The 25876-nt window shown below is 52.7% G+C and overlaps 1 protein-coding gene across 1 annotated transcript in view; it reads right to left on the bottom strand.

Moving 5' to 3' along the window:
* The window catches only part of CNN1 (calponin 1), a 37194-nt gene extending 29030 nt beyond the window's left edge, over positions 1 to 8164 (bottom strand). Inside the window, exon 1 of the mRNA XM_060253230.1 lies at positions 8034 to 8164. Coding sequence (XP_060109213.1) covers positions 8034 to 8096 — 63 coding nt within the window. The 5' untranslated portion in view covers positions 8097 to 8164. The remainder of the gene's footprint in view (positions 1 to 8033) is intronic.
* Between the last annotated feature and the right edge of the window lie 17712 nt (positions 8165 to 25876).

Genomic DNA, 25876 nt, shown 5'->3' with positions numbered 1-25876 from the left:
GAGAGCCCACCACCTCCCAAGGAGGAAGCCTGTTCCACTGAGGAACCGCTCTAAACTCACAAACCCCTCCCCCTAAATTCACAGGATCCTCATTGCTGTCAGATGGCCATCTAGCCTCTGTTGAAAAACCTCCAAGGAGGGAGAGCCCACCACCTCCTGAGGAGGAAGCCTGTTCCACTGAGGAACCGCTCTAAACTCACAGATACCTCCCCCTAAATTCACGGGATCTTCATTGCTGTCAGATGGCCATCTAGCCTCTGTTGAAAAACCTCCAAGGAAGGAGAGCCCACCATCTCCCAAGGAGGAAGCCTGTTCCACTGAGGAACCACTCTAAACTCACAAACACCTCCCCCTAAATTCACAGGATCCTCATTGCTGTCAGAGGGCCATCCAGCCTCTGTTGAAAAACCTCCAAGGAAAGAGAGCCCACCACCTCCCAAGGAGGAAGCCTGTTCCACTGAGGAACCGCTCTAAACTCACAAACACCTCCCCCTAAATTCACAGGATCCTCATTGCTGTCAGATGGCCATCTAGCCTCTGATGAAAAACCTCCAAAGAAGGAGAGCCCACCACCTCCCAAGGAGGAAGCCTGTTCCACTGAGGAACCGCTCTAAACTCACAAACCCCTCCCCATACATTCACAGGATCCACATTGCTGTCAGATGGCCATCTAGCCTCTGATGAAAAACCTCCAAGGAAGGAGAGCCCACCACCTCCCGAGGAGGAAGCCAGTTCCACTGAGGAATCACTCTTAACGGTCAGGAAGTTCTTCCTAATGTTGAACCGGAAACTCTTTTGATTTAATTTCAACCCATTGTTTCTGGTCTGACTTTCTAGGACAACAGAAAACAATTCCACACCATCCTCTATATGACAGCTCTAAAAGTACTTGAAGATGGTGCTCCTATCACCTCTCAGCTGCCTCCTCTCCAGGCTCCTTCAGCCTTTCCTCACAGGACTTGGTCTCCAGATGCCTCACCATCTTTGTTGCCCTCCTCTGGACCCATTCCAGCTTGTCTATATGCTTCTTAAAATGTGGTACCCAAAGCTGAACCCAATACTCCAGGTGAGCTCTTGCCAGAGCAGAGTAAAGCGATACCATCACTTCACATGATCTGGACACTAGACTTCTATTGATACAGCCCAAAACGGCATTGGCCTTTTTAGCCACCGCATCACACTGTTGACTCATGTTCAGCGTATGGTCCACTAAGTCCCCGAGATCCTTTTTGCACAGACTACTGCTAAGACCAGTCTCCCCCACCCTATAATTTGGATGGGAGACCACCAAGGAAGTCCAGAGTTGCTACGCAGAGGCAGGCAAGGGCAAACCATCCCTACCATGACCCAGATTGCCCAGGCTAGCCCGATCTTATCAGATCTCAGAAGCTCAGCAGGGTAAGCCTCAGTCAGAACTTGGGTGAGAGCAGGGGAGACATGGGGGGGGGGGGACATCTCTCCATGGGCCCACCAGTTCCCCACCTTCCAGGACCAGACATGCACAAGAGAATCCCCCTCTGAATTGTGCCCCACCCCCACGGTGTCCTGAGACCTGTCTCCTACATAGCACCAAAAAGTTGCCTGTTGAGACAACAGCCTCGTTTCTGGATTGGTGTGGAAGACCCCGCTGCCTCAAGATGGCCCTGAGGCCTGCCCACAAGATGGCTGCCCCATCTGAAGTGATCTGGGTCCAGCTGGGATCACAGAGTGGGAAGGGACCTCCAGGGTCATCTAGTCCAGCACAATGCAGGGACTTCAAAAGAGTTTCCGACTCAACATTAGGAAGAACTTCCTGACTGTTAGAGTGGTTCCTCAGTGGAACAGGCTTCCTCCTTGGGAGGTGGTGGGCTCTCCTTCCTTGGAGGTTTCTCAACAGAGGCTGGATGGCCATCTGACAGCAATGAAGATCCTGTGAATTGAGGGGGAGGTGTTTGTGAGTTTAGAGCGGTTCCTCAGTGGAACAGGCTTCCCCCTTGGGAGGTGGTGGGCTCTCCTTCCTTGGAGGTTTTTCAGCAGAGGCTAGAGGGCCATCTGACAGCAATGAAGGTCCTGTGAATTTAGGGGGAGGTGTTTGTGAGTTTAGAGCGGTTCCTCAGTGGAACAGGCTTCCTCCTTGGGAGGTGGTGGGCTCTCCTTCCTTGGAGGTTTTTCAGCAGAGGCTAGAGGGCCATCTGACAGCAATGAGCATCCTGTGAATGTAGAGAGAGGTGTTTGTGAGTTTCCTGCATGGTGCAGGGGGTTGGACTAGATGACCCTAGTGGTCCTTCCAACTCTTTGGTTCTGTGATTCTTCAGGAGGCAGTGGGCTCTCCTTCATTGGGCTTTTGAAGCAGAGGCTAGATGGCCACCTGACAGCAATGAAGATCCTGTGAATGTAGGGGGAGATGTTTGTGAGTTTCCTGCATGGTGCAGGGGGTTGGACTAGATGACCCTGGAGGTCCCTTCCAACTCTATGATTCCCCAAGACCTCCCCCCACCCCCAGCGACCCCTGCTTCATGCCCAGAGGGGGGGCTCAGGCTGTGTGGTTGAGGAGGGGCTGGGGTGCTCTCTGGAAGGGCTGTCACTCAGAGGAAGGCGGGCAGCTGTTCCTGTTGGTTTAAATGAAGGGCAGGAAGGTACCAGCTGGATATTAGGGAACTTTTTGCAGTGGACTCAGCTCCAGAGGGAGGCGGTGCAGCGGCTGGACAATCACTTTTCAGGAATGCTCCAGGCTGATCCTGCTTTGAGCAGGGGGTTGGACTAGATGGCCTCTATGGACCCAGGCCTGCTGTCCATGACATCTTCCCTGGAAGAGAATCCCCTCCCCTGGCACTCGCTGTGCAAACGGTCTGACCCAGACCCCTAGCTAGACACTGGGTCAAAGGGGAGGGAAGGGGTCCCTGACACTGAAGAAGAAGAGCAGAAGCCCCTCCTGCATGCCAGGACAGCCGTCTAAGAAACACTCTGGCTCTGGATTAAATGCTGCCTAATTTGGAGTGTGGGAACCAGAGGAGGTAAGCTGATCTTCAGCAGGGCTTTTTTTATTGCTTACCTTACAGGCCCCTGATGGAAGGGAAGGCAGCAGGGAATAGCCCAGTCTTGCTAGATCTCAGAAATTAAGCAAAGTCACTACTTGGGAGGGAGACCACCCAGGAAGGCTCTGCAGAGGAAGGCAAGGGCAGACCACCTCTGCTTCTCACCTGCCTTGAAAGCCCCCTGCTGGGGTCACCATGAGTTGGAAGCTAAGCAGGGTCTGGACTTGGGAGGGAGACCACCAAGGAAACCTCTGCAGAGGAAGGCAAAGGCAAACCACCTCTGCTGCTCCCATGGCTTGAAAATTGGAAGCTATTTTCCTTTGTTTCTATCCCACATTTCTCCGCAGTGGGAATCCAAAGTGGCTGATGTGGTTGTCCTCTCCCCTGTTTTAGCCTCACAACGACCCTGGGAGGTAGGCTAGGCTGGGAGGCCCAAGGTCATCTAGGAAGTTTCCATGGCAGAATGAGGATTCAAACCTGGGTCTCCCAGATCTAACTCCTGTGCCCTGCTGGGTCTCGGTCCTTGGAAGAAAGGCTCTGCAGAGGCAGTTCCAGAGGGCAGCTCTGCAGAACAGGTGCGAGATGCTGGTCCAAGAGACCTGCCGGAGACCGGCCAGAGTTGGGGGACTGGCGCCTTCAAGGGCTTCCTATCTGAGGAAGGGAGTTTTGACTCTAAGGAGCTGAGATCCCATAAATCTAGTTGGTCTCTCAGCTGCTGCTGCTCTCCGGGCGAGGAAGACGAGGGAAACCCCTCTTTGCACAGTAAACTCAATGCACAGCAGCCAAGAAGGTCTGAGCGCCTGCTCCGGCTGCAACGCCACTGAGGATGTTCTCCGCAGCTGAGAACGAAACGTCTGGAAGGAAAACTTTCTCCAGTAGAACACGGCACTTGAGCCCGAAAGATTCTACAAACCCTAATGATGTTACCAGCCGTGAAAACCTGAAATCTTTGAAACCCCTCTTTGCTTCTCCATGGCCTGCAAAGCCTCTTGCTGGGGCCGCTATAAATCGGCTGTGGCTAGACGGCTCTTCACCAGGGTTCCCTCTAAGCTGAGTTAGTGTGAGCTAGCTCACAGATTTTTAGCCCCCCGCTCACACATTTTTGTCTTCACTCAGGAAAAATGGCCCCAGAGTACACTAATGTATGTAGCAGCTCACAGCTTAACTCACAGCCAATAGCTCACAAAGTAGAATTCTTGCTCACAAAACTCCACAGCTGAGAGGGAGCATTGTCCTTCAAACACACAGAGGGCCCTGATCCAGAGGGAAGCAGTGGCTGCCGCTTAAGAAGCCCCTGCACTAGGGGCCTGGTCTCAGCTGGGTTCCTGGAAGGGCTCTTGGGAGGGTGTTTTGGCTCTCCAGAGCTGGTTGGCGCTAGAAAGTGCTGCCAGGTCACAGCCATGCCATGAAAACCTTGTTGGTCTTCAAAGTGCTGCTGGATTCAAATCTTGCTCAGAACCTCTGCTGGCCAGAAGGCTCAGTGGCATGACAAATTCCCCTGGCTCATCTGCACAAAGTGAAGCCCTGCCTTCTGCAGACATTCGTTCAATTACTTCAATGAGAACCCCATCTTTCTACCCTGGGGGGACCCAAAGCAGCTCTCCCCCCCCTGTTGTTCACCCCTTCTCCACTCTGTCCTCACAGCCGCGCTGTGAAGGAGACCAGGCTGAAAAACTGGCACCAGCAAGCAAAGTAGGAATTCGAACCTGGAACACCCAGTACAGGGATGTCCAAACTGCAGCTTGGGAGCCACATGTAGCTCTTTCACACATATTGTGTGGCTCTCGAAGCCCCCATGGCCCCACTGGCTGGCGTGGAGAAGGCAGTTCTCTCTTTACATCAATCATCCAACCCTAGCCAGCCAGCAGCTTGGAGAACACATTTAAACTTAAAGTTGCTTTCTTTCCACCTTTCCCTCTCACTATCTACCTTCCTTCCTTCCTTCGAATCAGAGAGCTGGAAGGGACCTCCAGGGTCATCTAGTCCAACCCCCTGCACGATGCAGGGAACTCACAAACACCTCCCCCTACATTCACAGGATCTTCATTGCTGTCAGATGGCCATCCAGCCTCTGTTGAAAAACCTCCAAGGAAGGAGAGCTCACCACCTCCCAAGGAGGAAGCCTGTTCCACTGAGGAACCGCTCTAAACTCACAAACACCTCCCCTAAATTCACAGGACCCTCATTGCTGTCAGGTGGCCATCTAGCCTCTGTTTAGAAACCTCCAAGGAAGGAGAGCCCACCACCTCCCGAGGAGGAAGCCTGTTCCACTGTGGAACCGCTCTAAACTCACAAACACCTACCCCTAAATTCACAGGATCCTCATTGCTGTCAGGTGGCCATCTAGCCTCTGTTTAAAAACCTCCAAGGAAGGAAAGCCCACCACCTCCCGAGGAAGCCTGTTCCACAGAGGAATTGCTCTAACAGTCAGGAAGGTCACAGAATCCTAGAGTTGGAAGGGACCTCCAGGGTCATCTAGTCCAACCCCCTGCACAATGCAGGAAACTCACAAGCACCTCCCCCTAAATTCACAGGATCTTCATTGCTGTCAGATGGCCATCTAGCCTGTTTAAAAACCTCCAAGGAAGGAGAGCCCACCACCTCCCGATGAGGAAGCCTGTTCCACTGAGGAATCGCTCTAACAGTCAGGAAATTCTTCCTAATGTCGAGCCGGAAACTGTTTTGATTTAATTTCAACCCATTGGTTCTGGTCCCACCTTCTGGGGCCACAGAAAATGATTCCACCCCATCCTCTATAGGACAGCCCTTCAAGGACTTGAAGATGGTGATCAGATCACCCCTCAGCCGTCTCCTCTCCTCTCAGCCGCTTCCTCCCTCCCAGGTCTCCAACACCTGACATTCGTGTCTTGTGGCTGTCCAACATCTGACATTTATTCTATGTGGCCCTTGCATTAAGCAAGTTTGGCCAGGCCTGGCCCAGTATCCTCATTCCCCTGTGCTGGCACTAGAGAGGCTCAGAGACCAACCTTCCCTTGCTTCTTCTGTCCCCGTACCGGTGGCATGGCTACACTTGGAGAAAGCACGGCCCGAGGGCCCCCGATTGGATCTCTGTTCCAGCCCAGTCTGAACTGGAGAGATGGTGGCGTCAAGCAGCTCTGCATCAAGGCAACCCTTACAACAACTTCAGCTTTCCAGGCGCCCATCGGATGTGCAGCCTGCTGGAGATCTGGGAGGCAGAGTCTAGGGAGGGGAGGTTTGGGGAGAGGGTACAAGGCCACAGAGCCTGCCTCCCAAAGCAGCCATTTTCTCCACGGGAATGGATCTCGGTTGTCTGGAAATCAGTTGCATTAGCAGGTCTCCAGGCCCCAACACTAGCGGGAGAAGGGATCGACTCCTTCATTGCCTGTGTGGTTTCACTCACTGGAGACGGGCTCTCTGTCTGCTAGTAGAGATTTAAAGGTGGGGGGGGGATGTATTTCTCTCTCTCCCCCTTAAAATGCTAAACAAGAGCCCAAGGAACCCAGTTTCCACGGGCAAAACAGAGTAGAGGTTAACAAGTTAAAAGGGTTAAATGCTCCTCTGCCTTTCCTGTGAAGCCCCAGGCTGTATCGTGGCTTCCCTTTTGTAGCCGGAGAGCTGTGATCTCATAGAGCTGGAAGGGCCCATAGAGGCCATCTAGTCCCACCCCCTGCTCCATGCAGGATCAGGCTGGAGCTTCCCTGGCCGGTGCTTGTCCAGCCGCTGCTGCCAGGCAGGCGGAGCTCACCACTTCCCTCGAGAGCTGAGTCCACTGCTGAACAACTCGGACTGTAAAAAAAGTTTTTCCTAATATGCAGCCGGGACTTTCCAGCCCTTCATTTAAACCCTTTGTTGTGAGATCTCCAGTGGATGCTGTGCGGCTCTAGAGGCAGGAGCAGGGCAGAGCCCAAATCTCACCTTCTCTACCAGCAGAGTTAGTGGTCTTTAGCAAGCCATTTCCCCCCTTGCCTCAGTAGTTCCATCTGTGGTATGGGAAGAAGGGGAGGAGGAGCAAGTCTTCTAAGGAGGTTGCAAGGAGTGCCGAGACCAAAGCTCCTGCTGTGTTTTGGTGCCGGGATTCTTCTGGCTGTGGGGCATCTATGGGGCGTCAAGTGCCCCTCCACCCTCTTCCCTCCGTTTCCTTCTCCCGTCTGGACATCCAGGTTTCCCTGTGCCCCCGACGGTCACGGAGGGGCTCATTTGAAGCTCCAAGGGCCTGGAATGACCCTGGACTCAAACGTGGGAAGCAGGCCATTCATCGGAGCCCTCCTAGTGTTGGGGCCAGACTAGGACTGAGGAGAGCCGAGTTCGAATCCTCAGCTGTTCCCTCTGAGCCTGTGGGGTGCTCTAGGGCCGGTCATGCACTCTGGGCTCAGTCTCCCTGGCAGGGCTGTTGTGGGGGTGGGGCTACAGCAGAGGAGGAGGGGACTTGCCCCTTTTGCGGGGAGAGGCGGAGGGAAACTGAAGCTTCCAGAGGGCCCCCCCCCCCCAAGAAGCAGAGGAGAAGATCCAGGACTGCTCTGCCCCACAGAAAGAGACCCCTCCCTCCTTCCTTCCTTCCCTCCATCCTTCCCTCCCTCCCCCCTTTCCTTCCTTCCTTCCTTCCTTCCTTCCTTCCTTCCTTCCTTCCTTCCTTCCTTCCTTCCTTCCCTCCTTCCTTCCTTCCTTCCTTCCTTCCTTCTTTCCTTCCTTCCTTCCTTCCTTCCTTCCTTCCTTCCTTCCTTCCTTCCTTCCTTCCTTCCTCCCTCTGGGCCTGGGAGAGGGTTTGAGGAGTCCTCTGCCTCTTCTGCTGCTGGGAGGTCTGGAGGCCGTCGGATGGGGGGGGGGGGGAATGGCTGGGACCAGTGGAGTGGGGGAGGGGGAGTTCGGAGGTGGTTAGGAAACCCAGGTTCGAATCCCCCCTTCTGCCCCGCGGAAGCTGGCAGACTCTCAGCCTGGCCTCCCCGGGAGCCCTTGCTGGGGCAGTTGTGAGCGGCGTCCTCCCTGGCCGGGCTGTTGTGAGAGCGCCTGCCCCGCCCGCCCGCCCCTGCAGCCGCTCACCTTGCTCTTGACCTCGGCGGACATGCCGTAGGCCGGGCCCCGGTTGAAGTGGGTGGCGGACATGGTGGAGCGACGCTGCCTCCTGCTGCTGCTGCTGCTGCTGCCCCGACGGCGCTCGCCTGCAGTGCTGGCCTCTCGCAGCCCGGCCGCGCGGCCGCTTTTAAAACCTCCCCGTCGCGGGGCGAGCGAGGGCGGCCATTGGCTGGGCGGAGGGGCCGAGCGTGATGTCAGCCCCCTGGCAGGCGAGGCGAGGCGAGGAGCCACGATGGCGTCATTCTTTCCACCGCGGGCGGGCGGGCGGGGGGGGGGCGTCCAGCAGCCCCCCTGCCGCTCCCGGGCCGGACCGCTGACGACGCCGGCGCTTCCCAAGGCTTCGCCCCCCCCCCGCACCCGAGGAGGAGCGCCCCTCTTCGCCCCGGGGGGCTCCTGCTTCTGCCTTCCACCCCCCCGCCCCCGCCCCCGGCGTCCAGCAAGCCCCGAGGGCAGCAGGAGGGAGCCGGCCACCCCCCCCCCCGAAGCCATTTCTGGCCGGGAAGCTTCTCGGAGGGCGCCCCCGCCTTCGCGGAGGGGAGAGCTGGTCTTCGACGGGGCGGACAGCTCCCGCTTGCCTTCCTCGCAAAGAAGCCGCCAAGCGCGCAGCCCCTCCCTTCCTCGCACCTGGCCAGGCCGGGCCTTGGGGGCCAGAGGGAGAGCCCACTCCGGGCATGGTGGGGCAGCGGGTGGGAACCAGCAAGAGCCTGGCGGCATTCCCCAGGACACACGAGGGGGGCGGGGGGGGGGGGCGCTGTGATTTCGCAGCCCCTAGAAGAGAGTCCGGAGCGGCCAGGTGGGGGTGGGGGCAGCTGCTAACATCTGGGCTTTGCCCTTCTCAACACACTGGGCGGCGATGCTCTGGAGTCTTGGTGGGAAGGCTTTTAGCCCCACTGATGGACCTCCTGAGGGCACCTGGGTTTTTTTGGCCACTGTGTGACACAGAGTGTTGGACTTGATGGGCCATTGGCCTGATCCAACATGGCTTCTCCTATGTTCTTATGTGACACAGAGTGTTGGACTGGAGGGGCCATTGGCCTGATCCAACATGGCTTCTCCTATGTTCTTATGTGACACAGAGTGTTGGACTGGAGCGGCCATTGGCCTGATCCAACAGGGCTTCTCTTATGTTCTTATGGGACACAGAGTGTTGGACTGGAGGCGCCACTGGCCTGATCCAACATGGCTTCTCTTATGTTCTTATGGGACACAGAGTGTTGGACTGGAGGGGCCACTGGCCTGATCCAACAGGGCTTCTCTTATGTTCTTATGTGACACAGAGTGTTGGACTGGAGGGGCCACTGGCCTGATCCAACAGGGCTTCTTTTATGTTCTTATGTGACACAGAGTGTTGGACTGGAGGGGCCACTGGCCTGATCCAACAGGGCTTCTCTTATGTTCTTATGTGACACAGAGTGTTGGACTGGAGGGGCCACTGGCCTGATCCAACATGGCTTCTCTTATGTTCTTATGTGACACAGAGTGTTGGACTGGAGGGGCCACTGGCCTGATCCAACAGGGCTTCTCTTATGTTCTTCTGTGACACAGAGTGTTGGACTGGAGGGGCCACTGGCCTGATCCAACATGGCTTCTCTTATGTTCTTACGTGACACAGAGTGTTGGACTGGAGGGGCCACTGGCCTGATCCAACAGGGCTTCTCTTATGTTCTTATGTGACACAGAGTGTTGGACTGGAGGGGCCACTGGCCTGATCCAACATGGCTTCTCTTCTGTTCATAAGAACATAAGAGAAGCCATGTTAGATCAGGCCAATGGCCCATCCAGTCCAACATTCTGTGTCACACAGCGGCCAACACACACACACACACACACTGTGGCTAATAGCCACTGATGGACCTCTGCTCCATATTTTTATGTCTGGGGCAGGGATGCTCTGTCTTCTTGGTGCCTGGGAGGGGCAACAGTGAGAGGGCTTCTTCCAAAAAGGCCCTGCCCCTGGTCGAGGCAGCAGACATCCTTTGGACCAGGGATAACCAGAAGATGTTGGTTGGCAGCAGGCCTTGGATTCAGGGGGAAGCTCACAGGAGCACAGCTCCTGAACCTTTCTGAGAGTTCCACCTCCTTGTCCATTGAATAGTAGGTGCAGCTGCATAACAATCCCTGGAGGAGCTCCACCAGCTATTTTTCTGCAAAACGATCCCTGGTTGGCAGATCGTAGAGGCCTCCGGGGCTCATATGGGGAGAGGCGGTCCCGCAGGTATGTCGGTCCCAGGCCATGTAAGGCTTTGAATGTCAGGACTAGAACCCTGAAGCAGACCCGGTACTCAACTGGTAACCAGTGCAATGTGCACAGCATTGGTCGGCTGCTTGCCTGTACAGGCAATCCAGTCAAGAGCCGCACTGCCACATTTTGCACCCATTGGAGTTTCCGGATCAGTCTCAGGGGCAAGCCTGCGTAGAGGGAGTTGCAGTAGTCCAACCTGAAGTGACCGTTGCTTGGATCGCTGCAGCCTGGTCCTGGGATGTCAGAGAGGGCACCTGCGGTTTGGCCTGCCAAAGATGATGAAAGGCACATCGCACAACTGCTGTGGCGGTCTGGGGTGAAGTGGCAAGCCTGCATCTCCTGGAATCATGCAGGGGGCTGCCTTCTCATGATCAAAAGACACCTGTCTGCAAGCAGGGTCAGAGCAAAAAACACCCACTCTTGAAAGGTCCCGGGCCTGGGCGTTCATTCTCTGCAAACCCCGTCCCACCTCCTGACTGGGATGAAAGGACTCCAAGATCTGTGTTCTGGCTCATGTCTGACCAAGGGAGCGTTGCCTCTTGAAAGCTTATACACCCCCCCCCCCCCCAAAAAAAAATCTTATTGGCCTCTCAGGAGCTCCTGGACTCAGATCTGTCTGAAAAAATGTTCCTTGGTGCCCACAGCTTCCCAGGTTCTGATTAAGGTTCTTGCTTCCCCTGTTCAGCCCTTCAGGACCTGAGACCCCGGCCTCCTTCAGCAACTGGCGCTCCCCAGGGGAACCAGCAGTTTCCCTCTCCAAGACACACGGCAGTGGCAGCCGGATCAGGGGCATATTCAGGACTGGGGCTATCCAGAGGTTAGGAAGACCCCTGCTCTGACCCAGCAAGCCACAGCCGAGGAAGCCCTCCGGATCTGCCCTGTGCCTTGGCTCCTAGGCAGGCGGGTGTGCCAATTGTGAGTTGTTCCTGGTTGCGGAGATGGTGCAGTTTTGGTTTGAATGACTTCTCCACTGTGCCTGTTCTTGGCCCCCAAGAACCAGAGGGAAAGGCAGAATGGAAACGGAAATAACCGAGGAGATAAAACAGAACGCTTTCAGGAACTAAAGGGTCACTCTGGAATGCTGAGTAAGGGGCTACAGATCCCTGACTCACCGTTGAGAGGGTGATGCTCAGGCCTCTGGCATGGCCCCTGTGCCCTGCACTGCTGCTGTTCTGGAGTGGATGAGATGGACTTCAGTCATGGCCAAAAGAAGGGCCTGTGGACATGGGGTGTGTGTGTGTGTGCTGAGGCCGGCAAGAGAAGGGTGGAACTTTTGTCCTAGGAACAGAAAGGACCGGTGTTTCAACTAACAAGTAACTTATGTATTGAAGAAGACACTGAATCTCAGAGTGGCTCACAATCTCCTTTATCTTCCTCCCCCACAACAGACACCCTGAGAGGTGGGTGGGGCTGAGGGCTCTCACAGCAGCTGCCCTTTTAAGGACAGAGTCTCAGAGCGGCCTACAATCTCCTTTCCCTTCCTCCCCCCACAACAGACACTCTGTGAGGTGAATGAGGCTGAGAGGGCTCTCACAGCAGCTGCCCTTTCAAGGACAACCTCTGCCAGAGCTATGGCTGACCCAAGGCCATTCCAGCAGCTGCAAGTGGAGGAGTGGGGACTCAAACCCGGTTCTCCCAGATAAGAGAGCTCTGGCTGACCCAAGGCTATTCCAGCAGGTGCAAGTGGAGGAGTGGGGAATCAAACCCGGTTCTCCCAGATAAGAGAGCTCTGGCTGACCCAAGGCCATTCCAGCAGGTGCAAGTGAAGGAGTGGGGAATCAAACCCGGTTCTCCCAGATAAGAGAGCTCTGGCTGACCCAAGGCCATTCCAGCAGCTGCAAGTGGAGGAGTGGGGAATCAAACCCGGTTCTCCCAGATAAGAGAGCTCTGGCTGACCCAAGGCCATTCCAGCAGCTGCAAGTGGAGGAGTGGGGAATCAAACCCGGTTCTCCCAGATAAGAGAGCTCTGGCTGACCCAAGGCCATTCCAGCAGGTGCAAGTGGAGGAGTGGGGAATCAAACCCAGTTCTCTCAAATAAGAGAGCTCTGGCTGACCCAAGGCCATTCCAGCAGGTGCAAGTAGAGGAGGGGGGAATCAACCCCGGTTCTCCCAGATAAGAGTCCACACACTTAACCACTACACCAAACTGGCTTTCTATTGAAAGGTGAACAAAGCTCTTGTGATTTGCACACCAAAGGGCAAGTGAAGCTCCAGTTGAAGAAGGTCCAGTTACCGAAACCAGTTCCCTTGCTTTGACTTTAATTTCAAGTGACAGAAGAAAAGAAATGCATAAGGAATGCATTATAGCCAATGGTTTTGGGGCTTATGTACCAAATGATCAAAATATGTATTTCATTCAACATTGACTCTGTGATTGGAATAATAATCTTTATTGTTGATGTATAAGCACTCAGTATTGTTGTCTGCGCAGCAATCTTTATTGTTTTTGATATTAATATCATTAATATTGAGCATTGTTGGTAGGTGCTACACAGCTTGCTGTGGTGTCCAGTTCTTTCCAACTGGTCCTTCGTTTTTGGAGGCTGCAGCAAGGCTCCTCTGCAGAGGCAGGCAATGGAAAGCCACCTCTGGATACCTCTTGCCTTAAAAACGATGGTTGTGATTTGACAGCTCTTTCCCCACCACCGCATACAATCCTCCCCCCCCCCCTTGCCGTAATTTTGACAGTCTCTCCTGGGGCTGCCAAGTCCAATTCAAGAAATATCTGGGGACTTTGGGGGTGGAGCCAGGAGACACTGGGGGTGGAGCCAGGAGCAAGGGTGTGACAAGCACGATTGAACTCCAAAGGGAGTTCTGGCCCTCACATTTAAAGGGACCGCATGGCTTTTAAACGTCTTCCCTCCATTGGAAATAATGAAGGATGGGGCACCTTCTTTGGGGGCTCACAGAACTGGACCTCCTGGTCCAATCCTTTTGAAACTTGGAGGGTGTTTTGAGGAGAGGCACCGGATGCTATGCTGCAAATTTGGTGCCTCTACCTAAAGAAACAGTCCCCCAGAGCTCCAGATACCTGCAGATCAATTCTTCATTTTACCCTATGGGAATCGGTCTTCATAGGGAATATTGGAGTGCCCAGCAGACATTTCCCTCCCTCCTCTGCTTTCTGATGACCTTGAAGTGGGAGGAGGGCCTCCAAACCAGGGGATCCCCTGCCCCCACCTGGGGATTGGCAACCCTAGTCTCTCCTGACATGGGTCCAACTTGAGGGATTACCACTCGGCAGAGTTTTGTTTCGTTTTCCTTCCCCAACTGGATTGCGGTGAGTCTGGCTTTACAAGCAGCAGAACTGAAGAAGCTTTGGGAGCAGGAAGACCGAGGCCTTTCCTGGGGGCCCTCCTAGAGATCCATGGCTAGACAGCAGCCGGAAATCAGGATGTTCTGGAAGAGTTACACGAAGGAGCCTTGTCTGCAGCACCTGCACCGGGTCACATGACACACCAGCCCGTTTACCGCTTTGCAAGATGAATTTATTTTTTTATTTATTAATTCGATTTATATCCCGCCCTCCCCACCAAGGAGGAATGCTGAGCTCTGTGGACGCTCAGAGGCTACCTTCGCCCAGTCAAAATGCTGCACAAGTTCCTTCCCTCCCATTCTGTATTCCAGTCACTGAGACACCCAGTCAGTCATCCGTTATTTGGCGAACAGATGGAAGACGAAGGGGCTCAAGAAAGGGGGGTCCAGAGGCAGTTTATGCAGCTAAAGAAAAGCGTCCTGTTTTCTCAGATTGGGGTTCTGGGGTTTGACTCTCCTCACCCAGACGCATTCACATGAAGCCGGCTTCGACTGAATCAGACAGGCTTGTCTCCTCGGACTGACAGTGCCCCTCCAAGGACTGAAGCAGAGGTCTTTCACATCCCCTACCTACCTCCTGGTCCCTTTAAGTGGAAACGCCAGGGCTTGAACCTGGGACCTTCTGCATGCTTATGGGGGGTGGGAGGCAGGGAGGCATTAGCTTAGCCCTGAGGAGCTCCCACGATAGATGACTGAAATAAGTGACTTGGGTTTGGGGGGAAAGTCCAAAGGCCACGGCAGAGCCCTTAGCCGCCAGTGGGGCTGGGGTCCCAGTTACCAGACACATGCACTTTCAGCTAATGATCCCATGGTGGCAGCAGAGAGTAACCTGAGGTGTTCTCAGGAAAGGTAGCATAAAAGGGGACAGGAGGAGTCCTCGTTGTGCTCTAGCAGCTTGAGATCTGGACCCACCTTCCCTGGGGCAGAAACAGGGGCCTCCAGGGCCTGTTCTACCACACCCTTCTTTGTGCCGAGTGAGTCAAGTCCCTCATCAGATCCCCTCAGAGATTTGCTCACAGCTGAAGATGAACAGCGCCTTGAGCTGATTTTGCATCTATGCAAAGGTGATGGTCCAGCAGCTGCTGCGGCTGCATGCCTGCAATCCATGGTCATGTGTGGAGCGTGCAACACCCGGCGGGTCACATGCCCCCTGGGTGCAAAGCCCTGGGATGAGGGCATTTTGACAGCTGCACAGATGGCGGCCTGCATCAGCTAGACTGCATTTATTTTGCAAGCACTTGCTCAGAACAGACAGGACAGAGCTGCAGTTCTTGGGCAGCAATGCAAGGAGAGGTGTGAACGAGATGCAGTTCAGTAGAGCTAAATGTGAGAGATAAACGTTTTGCACCTGGGCAGTCAAAATGTACCAGAGGGGGCAGTACACGTGATCTGCTGCCTGGTCCTTCCAACTGGAGGTGCTTCCGGGACCTTCTGCATGCTAAGCAGAGGCTCTGCCACTGAGGCACAGGAAGGGCCGTGGCTCAGGGATCGAGCATCTGCTTGACATGCAGGAGGTCCCAAGTTCAATCCCCGGCATCTTCTGGATAGCAGTGAGTGTGGATGGGATTCTTGGATTTTGGTGGACTGCAAAGGGGTTAGTGTGATGCAGCAACAAAGAAGGCAAATTCGATCTTAGGGTGCATCAACAGATGCATGGCATCTAGGACACGAGATGAGATAGGACTGTTGCTTACTGCACTGGTCAGAACCCACATGGTGTCCAGGTCTGGAGACCTTTATGCAGGAAGGACGGGGGGTGTGTGGTGGTGTTCTGCCGGAGCCCACAGGAATGGACTTCCACGTGGACTGGCCAGGCCTCCAGCTGGCCCAACCCCACTGGGCTTTTTCTACAACAACAACAAAACACTAGGAAAAACATAGAAACTTTAGAGGGGGTGCAGAGGAGAGCAACGAAGATGATTTGGAAACTTGGAATCGGAGACCAAGCCTTGCGAAGAAAGGCTGTGAGAACTGGGGATGTTCAGCCTAAAGAAGAGGAGGTGTGTGTGTGTGTGGGGGAGGGTGATGATTACTCTTTCAAATACCTGAAGGGCTGTCACTTAGAGGAGAGCAGCGCGCTGCTTCCGTTGGTAGCGGATGATCTGGCATGCTGCATTCCGCCTGCTGAAGCAGACGCTTATTCTATGAAGGCTTCTGTTGAGGTCAAGTCAGTCCTTGTGGTGGTTCCACTGAACTCCTGCCTATTTTTATTGCAACAGACTCACCGTGAATATCTGGACACACCGAAACCGTCACTGGCGTCTCGTGCCCTGATTCACAAATCCTCCCTTCCCGCCGATGCTGAATCAGAGAGACTGAGAAAGAAATCTTTTATTAGGCCTTTGCTGGGCGTGGAGATTTGGCCCTTTCTCTGCCCGGGGCTTTGTGGCCCAACACGGTCACCTTGAGCAGCTGCTGCCAGGCGGCCTGTTGTTGTAGCTGCGTCTGACAGGATCCCAGTGATTCCATGTTCCCTCCCTCAAGCTGCTGGAAGTGGCTTGTTATCTCTTCTTGCCTGTTACAACTGTATTCTTACTCCTCAGCCCAGAGGGAAGGGCAGTGCCCTCCTCTAGAGCAAGCCAAGCCTGTTCTGTGTTGGTTCCTCTCCCCACCCCCCATGGAATGCCTTCTCCAGGATCCTCCATCTGGCACTGCTTTGTGAACTTTCTGGCACCAGCCTGGAGCTTTCTATTTTCCCAGGCGTTTGCAAATTACTGATGCCCAGGTCAAGCCCAGGAGCTGCCATTCACGGTGCCGCTGATCAGGTTTAAAGCTTTTGTAGATCTGTTTTTCTTCTTGGGGAGAACAGCAAAGGAAATAGGCAGCTTCCCAGTTCTGAAAATGGGCTTTTTGATTCATAATCCGTAAAGCTTCCACAGCCCAAACACTGGCTGTTGCGAGTCCTTTATTGGGACGTGGCACACTCAAGGACTCACAATAACTGGCTTCTGACTTCTGTGAATTAACGGCCTCCCCAAAGCCCTCTCGCTCACAGCCTTGCTCAGTCTTCCAAACAGAGGAGGGCCCTGGGCGGGCGGGGGGGAGGGGTGGCTTCCATACTGCTGAATCTCCCCCTTTTCCTGCCGGCTTCCCCCAGCAGTCTGGTCTTTCCCAGGGTCTCTTGCCTTCTCATGATGAGACCAAAGCCTCAGCTGGGTCACTTCAGCTTATGGGGAGAGTTCAGCCTTGATTTGATCTACAACCCCACTCATTTGTCCTTTTTGGCAGTTCACAATATCCATAAAACTCTCCCCAACACAACATTTCAGAGGAAACAACTTTCATCTTGTCAGCTTCCTTCACTGTCCAACTTTCACACCCATACATAGTAATGCAGAATATCCACAGTGTGAATTAGCTCCAATATATCCTAATTTAAAGGGTTTGTTTTGTTTTTTTTATACTTCCGGCTCTGTGCTGAGTCACATTTGGCTCTCGAACCCAAGGCTACGGATCCCTGCCCCTGTTCACGAGAGAGAGAATGTAATTCCCTGCTGCTCTGTCTCCATCTCTCCCTCCCCTCCAGATCTTTCTTCTGCACCTAGATCTGCCCTGTATTTATGTGGGCACCAGAAGATGTTGCACTTGTCATGAGAATTCTCGTATTTGGTGTGGTATGGGGGCACCAAATAAGGGATGTTATTCCTAGTGTCAGAGTATGTCCGACTCAAACAGCCTGTCTCTGTTTCTCAGCAATTCCAAATCACCTGGTAGCTTAGGAGCAGTGTTCCCTCTAAGCTGAGTTAGTGTGAGGTAGCGCACAGATATCTAGGCTCCAGCTCACCCATTTTTGTTGTAGCTCAGAAAAAATGACCCCCAGAGCACAATAATGGATGCAGCAGTTCACAGCTTTAATGCCAGGAGCTCACAACGTAGAATTTCAGCTCACAAGACTCTGCAGCTTAGAGGGAACATGGCTGAGTAGCCACGTCACTGGCCAGTTCTGCCTTGGTCCATCCTGGTCAAAGTGCAAGGAGGAGGAGGAGGACTCCTCAGAAAGATGGGGGGGGGGTCCACAAAGTCCCCAGCGGTCCCTGTGTGAACTCAGTTTTGCAGAAAGCTGAAATGGCGGTGTGAAGAAACAGACTCACAAGCACAACTATTTCAGCTTTCTGGCTGGTCAGAAAACCCCTGCGGCCATCCCAAGTCTTTGTTCAGCAACCCCATCTCTACCCCTCACTCCCAAGGGGTGTTGAAGACAAACAGCGTAACCCCCACCACCTCCAATGGCCCAGAGCATATCTCCTGATAAACGGACTTGTGCCTCTAGCAATTGGGACCTGCGCTGCCAGGTAGAGGTTCCACTCAGCTGTCATGCCCTCAGCTGTGTCTCTACAAGCTAGTGCAGAGCCAAGAGATCGCAGTTTTGTCATTTCGAGCTCTTATGCTTCAGGTGAGCTCCTGCATTGCCCCTCCTCCTTGCCCCACTTCAGATAACAAGACTGCAGAGGGGAGACACGTGCCTTTCCAGAGAGCGGATTTGGAGCATTCAAAATATAAGGAAGTTTAATGAATTAATAGAAATAACATTATATTCATTTGGGGTGAGCAAGGGTACAGAGAAAAGGTGAAAACATCCTATCCCCTTTCCCTTCACTCATCAGAACTTATCCTAAACAGTATTTGATTAGGACAGGCTGGCTGCACTCACAGTTGCAGTAGTATAAAGTTCAACATTCCGCGAGTTCTCAGAGCTGGGACTTCTCTCCGTTGTCCTTTGCTGCTTGGACAAGATGGAGTCTCTCGAGGTGAAAGCCCAGTCCTTTACGGCTTGTGTTTTCCTGACCAGAGGCTAATAGCAAAGAGGACTTCTTCTTCCTTGTGTCCTGAGCTTCAATAACCCCTGCCTTTCTTCCCCCTGTACAAGGCCCATGGCGGAGAGTGTTAAAGCTGCAGTCTTAAGCTCTGCTCACGACCTGAGTTCGATCCCTGGCGGAAGCTGGGTTTTCAGGTAGCCGGCTCGAGGTTGACTCAGCCTTCCATCCTTCCGAGGTTGATAAAATGAGTCCCCAGCTTGCTGGAGGGAAAGTGTAGAGGACTGGGGAAGGCAATGGCAAACCACCCCGTCAAAAGTCTGCCGTGAAAACGTTGTGAAAGCAACATCACCCCAGAGTTGAAAACGACTGGTGCTTGCACAGGGGACCTTTCCTTTTCCTTCTTCCTCCCACCTTGGGAGGACCCTGCTTTTTCCTTCCTGTCACAAGAGAAGAATTTACATTCTAGTGTTTTGTCTGTTTTTCTCTCTGCCCCGGGCTGTTCCCTTCCAGCAGGGTGTGAAGTGGTCGAGCATTGCCCTACCTTGGCCACATTCAAGGGCTTAACCAGGAGGGTGAATGTTCTGTGCGTGGAACTCACTTTTGCATCCAGACTCCCCCGTCTGCCATGTTTCTTTGTGAGTGCGTGAAGCAGTAAGGCTGCAGTCTTGAACTCAGGCACAAATCTGCAGTAAAAAGGTCAAGGCAGTCCCCTGTGCGAGCACCAGTCCTTTCCAACTCTGGGGTGATGTCGCTTTCACAACGTTTTCACAGCAGACTTTTTATGGGGTGGTTTGCCATTGCCTTCCCCAGTCATCTGCACTTTCCCCCCAGCAAGCTGGGGACTCATTTCACTGACCTCGGAAGGAGGAAAGGCTGAGTCAACCTTGAGCCGGCTACCTGAACCCAGCTTCCGCTGGGATCGAACTCAAATTAGGACTGCAGTACTGCAGCTTTACCATGCTGCGTCACGGAGCACTTATAAATCTGCAGTAGAACCCACCTAATCCTACAACAGTGATGACCTGTTTCCTGATTTTATGGGGTTCCCAGTTCTGAATAGCCTCTATTTTGTTCCGAATCAGTGTGATGTTCCCACTTCCCTCTCCTTCTGGCATTGCAGACTGACATTTGTTCAGCTAGATTGTGAGACCTGCTTTTGTCTAATGTCCTGGCCAAATACTCCAAGCACAAATCCAAATCCTAGCTAAAATGCCTATACTATATGGACAAAACTGCAGATTCTGACATCTCATCCAGCAAGTTGTTCACCAGCCTCTGGAGTGATGCTGGAAAATTCGAAAGCCCAGCTGGAGGGAATTTCTCCACAGGAAGGGAAAGAGTGCCAAATCTCTTCAAAATCTGTTTGGAAATTATTTAAATCAACCATATTAGAAGTTAAGAACATAAGAGAAGCCATGTTGGACCAGGCCAATGGCCCCTCCAGTCCAACACTCTGTGTCACATAAGAACATAAGAGAAGCCCTGTTGGACCAGGCCAATGGCCCCTCCAGTCCAACACTCTGTGTCACATAAGAACATAAGAGAAGCCATGTTGGACCAGGCCAAAGGCCCCTCCAGTCCAACACTCTGTGTCACATAAGAACATAAGAGAAGCCCTGTTGGACCAGGCCAATGGCCCCTCCAGTCCAACACTCTGTGTCACACAGTGGCCAAGAAAACCAGGTGCCATCAGGAAGGTCCACCAGTGGGGCCAGGACTACTAGAAGCCCTCTCACTGTTGTCCCTCCCAAGCACCAAGAATACAGATCATCACTGCCCCAGACAGAGAGTTCCAACAATTGCTGCGGCTAATAGCCACTGATGGACCTCTGCTCCAGATGTTTATCCAATTCCCTCTTGAAGCTGTCTATGTAGCTGCTGCCACCTCTTGTGGCAGTGAATTCCATGTGTTAATCACCCTTTGGGTGAAGAAGTACTTCCTTTTATCCCTTCTAACCCAACTGCTCAGCAATTTCATTGCGTGTCCATGAATTCTTGTATTGTGAGAAAGGGAGAAAAGTACTTCTTTCTCTGTCTCATGCATAATTTTGTCAACCTCTATCATGTCATCCCTCAGGTGGCGTTTCTCCAAGCTAAAGAACCCTAAGCGTTTTAACTTTTCTTCATAGGGAAAGTGTGCCAACTCTTTAATAATTGTAATTGCCCTTTTCTGCACTTTTTCCAATGCTATAATATCCTTTTTTTTGAAGTCTGGTGACTTCAGATAGAATGAAAACCAACGATGAACAAAGGTCTCACCAAATCTAAATGGAGGCCTGCTTAGTCATTAAGTAACATCAAGGACGCCAAACAAGGCAAGGAAGTTTCCTTTAAAATGTGGACGTGTGACTGAAATGAGGTGACCAAGAAATAGCACAAGTTCTGGCAGGCAACTGCACGTTGATGAGGTGGGCCGAAAGTGAAGGGGAGGGCTGAAAGGCGTCCGACAAACAAGAAGTGATGGATGGAGGGACGGTGGCTCAGTGGCAGAACATCTGCTTGGTAAGTAGAAGGTCCCAGGTTCAATCCCCGGCATCTGCCAACTAAAAGGGGTCCAGGCAAGTAGGCGTGAAAAACCTCAGCTGGAGACCCTGGAGAAAGAGCGGCTGCCAGTCCGAGTAGACAAGACTGACTTTGAGGGACCCAGGAGGGTCTGATTCAGTAGAAGGCAGCTTCATACGTTCATAAGTGCTTCTCAGCAGCACAAAAGGCTTTCCTCAGAGTGGATGAGATAATTCTCCCGTCGGGTGTTTATCCTTTGAAATCCAGGGGGTGGTTTTAATTAAGGACAAGGCTGGATCAGCATTATTGTAGGATACAGTCCCACATTTTGCCTTTCTTGCCTTAAAACACATGCTAGAGAAATAATTAACTGAAGATCCAGAGCAGTTTGTCAGCTAAACAGGTTTATGATACAAGAATTGTTCATGTTGAATAATCCATAAAAATGATCTAAACATTTGCTAAATTTACCAAATATTTTATTTCAGTATTTGATGGTTAATTCTTCAGTACTTGGGAAGTTGACATGCAAATATATTTGAGATGTAAATGACTGTTGACTGCCCTGAGTCCACTTGCAGAGAGGGCAGGATAAAAATTTAAGGAAAATACATAGAAAATCAATATAAAATATGATTTAATAACTAGTATTTTAGAGCAAATCAAGCCAGAACTCTCCTTAGAACCTAAAACCACCATACTGAAGCGATTGTATTTTGGCCACATTATGAGAAGACGGAGTCACCAGAGAAGACAACAATACAAGGGAGGGGGGATTTTTACTTTTTATAAGTACAAGGAAAAGTGGGAGGCGGCAAGAAAAAAGGAAAACCCACCATGGGACGGATGGACTCAGTCAAGGAAGTCACGAGGGCCCTCAAGTTTGCAAGACCTGAGCAAAACTAGAAGAAGAAGAGTGTAGATTTATACCCCGACCTTCTCTCTGAATCAGAGTCTCCGAGCGGCTCACAATCTCCTTTCCTTTCCTCCACCACAACAGATACCCTGTGAGGTGGGTGGGGCCGAGAGGGCTCTCACAGCAGCTGCCCTTTCAAGGACAACTGCTGCGAAAGCTATGGCTGACCCAAGGCCATGCTAGCAGGTGCAAGTGGAGGAGTGGGGAATCAAACCCGGTTCTCCCAGATAAGAGTCCGCACACTTCACCACTACACCAAACTGGCTCTCCAATGAGAGGATGATTCAAAGGGTCACCATAAAAAGTCAAAAGCAACTTGACAGCACTTAAGTGATATATACTAGTTATTGTGCATATTAACTAGTATGTATCACTTGTGGACCTTTCTGACCATTACAGGCCCTCCTTGTAAAATCAGGCAGGTAGAAATCCAGGACAGGGCCTTCTCGGATATGGCACCAAAACTCTGGAAATCTCTTCCCAGAGGGACCCACCTGTCCCCTTCTGTTGCTGTCTTCTACCAAAGGGTGAAGACTGAAGGATTTGGTTTCCCCTGGCATTCTCTGAGTGATCCCTCCTTCCTGCCCTATGTTTTAACTGTGTGGAGGCATTTTAGTTTAGCTTTACTTAGAATCGTTGGAAGGGACCTCTGGGGTCATCTAGCCCAACCCCCTTGTTTTAATGATGTGTCTTTGTATCGTTACCATGGTGCTCTACATACTCTGTGTTGCTGCCTGCTGCTGGTAATGAGCTTTGCTTGATGTGTTTGTTTCTTGAGCTGTTCAGGTTGCCAGCTCTAGGTTGGGAAATTCCTGGAAATGGGGGAATGGAGCCTGGGGTGGAATTTGGAGAGAGGAGGGGCTCCATGGCATAGGTCAGGGGTGGCCAACGGTAGCTTTCCAGATGTTTTTTGCCTACAACTCCCATCAGCCCCAGCCAGCATGGCCATGCTGGCTGGGGCTGATGGGAGTTGTAGGCAAAAAACATCTGGAGAGCTACCATTGGCCACCTGTGCCATAGATCTTATCCCTACAGCAGCCACTTTCTCCTGGGGAACTGATCTCTGTAGTCTGGAGATGAGTTCTAATTCCAGGAGATCTCCAGCCCCCTCCTGGAGGTTAGCAACCCCCTTAATAGAGGGAGGCCCGAGCTCCCTAGAACATGCAGGCCAGCCAGAAGCCTCCTCTGCTACAAGCAGAAACCCCCACTGGAGCGGCCTCAGAGAACCAGAGCAAAGACGCAGAAGCAGGGCTGCTCCATACCGTGCAGAGAACTGGCTTCGGGCCTCCGCCTGAGGGCTGCTCCCAGGAGACCAGCTGAAGCGAAGTTCTCCTCTGCAGTTGCTAGCATGCAGCGGCGGTGGGGCTGGGGGTGGCAGGACGGAGAAAGGGGGCCTGCAGTTTATCTCTGCTGTGCTCTGCTGCGCAGCTCAGGCTGCCTCAGGGCTTGCCTTATAAGTCTTGCTCCTCCTGCCTGGCGCTTCTGCTCCTGCCCTCCCCCGAGCCTCGGCTGCCCATAAATCTGGGGAGCATCAGAAGGGAGCTGCGGTGGGCGAGGGGGGGGGGGTGTCGGTGCAGGGGCCGGCTGGGCTGCCAGGTTCCACAGCACTTTTATAAACATCTTCGCGTCCCGCCAAGTTGGGAACATTTTCAGCCTTTATATGGGAAAGTAGCCGAGGAAGGGGGGGCGGAGGCCAGGCTCCCGGGGGCTCCCAGACGGAGCAGAGGAAGAGCCTGCCGCCGCCGCCGCCGCCTTTTGTGCAGAGGACCCCCTGCTGGTGGGTGGGTGGGGGGCGACTGGCTTGCAAACTGGTCCCCCGGCTGGCCCTTTCCTATCAGCTTGATCTGCAGGCCTTTGCCAGGCAGTGATGTTATGAAGGGGCATGCCATGAAAAACTTCAGCTGCCCATTTCCACTCATTAAAACTCCGTTTAAGAGACAGGCTGTTTCCCTTCTGTTCTGCTGGGAACCTTCCAGGGTTGCCAGCCTCCAGATGGGAGCTGGAGATCGCCCAGAATTGCAGCTGATTTACATAGATTGCTTATTTGTTATTTAAAACATGAGAGCCAGTTTGGTGCAGTGGTTGAGTGTGTGGACTCTTATCTGGGAGAACTGGGCTTGACTCCCCGCTCCTCCACTTGCACCTGCTGGGATGGCCTTGGGTCAGCCATAGCTCTCGCAGAGCTGTCCTTAAAAGGGCAGCTGCTGTGAGAGCTCTCTCAGCCCCACCCACCTCACAGGGTGTCTGTTGTGGGGGAGGAATGTAAAGGAGATTGTGACTGCTCTGAGATTCAGTGTAAAGGGTGGGATATAAATCCAATTTCTCCTCCTCCTCCTTCTCCTATGGCCATCTGGCAGCAATGAGGATCCTGTGAATGTAGGGGGAGGTGTTTGTGAATTTCCTGCATTGTGCAGGGGGTTGGACTAGATGACCTTGGAGGTCCCTTCCAGCTCTAGGATTCTATGCAATGCTGGGAATTGAACCTGGGACCCTCTGCATGCCAAGCACAGCCTCTTTTCACTGAACCATGGCCCCTCCCAAAGAAATGTCCAAGTCTTGTTTTTAGAAAAGCGTAGGAATTGCTCCCAACTAGCTTATTAAATGAGACTTCCAGAAAACACACTGCCCCTGTCTGTGGAAGAAGCTGAAGTTTCAGAGGGTGGCAGTCGTGTTGGTCGGCAGGAGAACAGCCAGATTCCAGTCTGGGGCACTTTTTAAAAATCCACTGACAGGACAATACCCAAGAATCTACCGAAATGTTGCCAGGAAGGTTGGTAAGACTGGTCATCAGGCTGAGAAGGGGGAAATTTTGGGCCTGATAGAAAAGACCCAGTGTGAGGCATAGAAGCATTTCAGAAATGTGATTTCACAATTAAAACAGAAACTGTTATTTTATGTCTCACAAAGCTGAGCTTGAACTGGCCGTGCCCAAGCCTTAAGGCAACGTCCGCATGAGGTTTTCTGCTTTAAGAAAGGAAAGATGTTCTTTATTGGTACAGAAAGCCATGCTATGGCAGAGACGGTGTGAGAAGGATCCTGCCTTGTTCTCTGACATCTTCCACTCTTGGAGGTCAGAGGGGCAGCTGGAAGGGTGGAGGTATTGGGAGATTTGGTGAATATAGCAGGATTCTGCCCAGTCACAGAAATGGAGTGCAGGAAATAAATCTCCCATGGGTCGCCAAGTCCAAATCAAGAAATATCTGGGGACTTTGGGGGTGGAGCCAGGAGCAAGGGTGTGACAAGCATCACTGAACTCTAAAGAGAGTTCTGGCCATCACGTTTCAAGGGACCGCACACCTTCTAAATGCCTTCCCTCCATTGGAAATAATGAAGGATATGGGCACCTTCTTTGGGGGCTCACAAAATTGGACCCCCTGGTCCAATCGTTTTGAAACTTGGAGAGTGTTTTGAGGAGAGGCCCCAGATGCTGTGCTGCAAATGTGGTGCCTCTACCTCAAAATCCAGCCTCCTCCCCTGAGCCCCAAATACATACAGAACAGTTCTTCATTATACCTTATGGGAGTTGGTCTCCATAGGGAATAATGGAGTGCCCAGCAGATATTTCCCTCCCCTCCCCCGCTTTCTGATGACCCTGAAGCAGGGGGAGGGCCTCCAAACCGGGGGATCCCCTGCCCCCACCTGGGGATTGGCAACCCTAACCTCCCAAGAAGTATATTGCAAAAAAGGTAAAACTTTGATTTATTCAGGTAGGTGCCATTCACAAACCAAACACGCAAAACAACCCTGTCCCACTCACATGCAGGTTGAAGCGCAAAGAAGAGAAACAGAAACTTGCACCAATTTTCCATTAGCCTTCTGCTGCTCTGCCGCTCCTCTTCTCCGTGGGGCTTCACACTGTCTGCCCCGGGGCTGCAACTAGCTTCGCCTTTTTCGTGTGGCAAATGGAAACTGGTTTTTAGAGGATCTTGTTCGCTGCACGAAAGAGGCGGAGTGAGTTGCAGCCTCGGGGCAGCTGGTGCGAAATCCAACGGAAGCCCCGCGGAGAAGAGGAGCGCGAGAGCAGCAGAAGGCGAGTGGGGAATCGGTCCTAATCTGAAGAGTCCTTTCCCCATCAGAA

This window comes from Heteronotia binoei, chromosome 13 (genome assembly GCF_032191835.1).
Source record: "Heteronotia binoei isolate CCM8104 ecotype False Entrance Well chromosome 13, APGP_CSIRO_Hbin_v1, whole genome shotgun sequence".
Lineage (NCBI taxonomy): Eukaryota > Metazoa > Chordata > Lepidosauria > Squamata > Gekkonidae > Heteronotia > Heteronotia binoei.
This window is presented reverse-complemented; position numbering and strand designations above follow the sequence as displayed.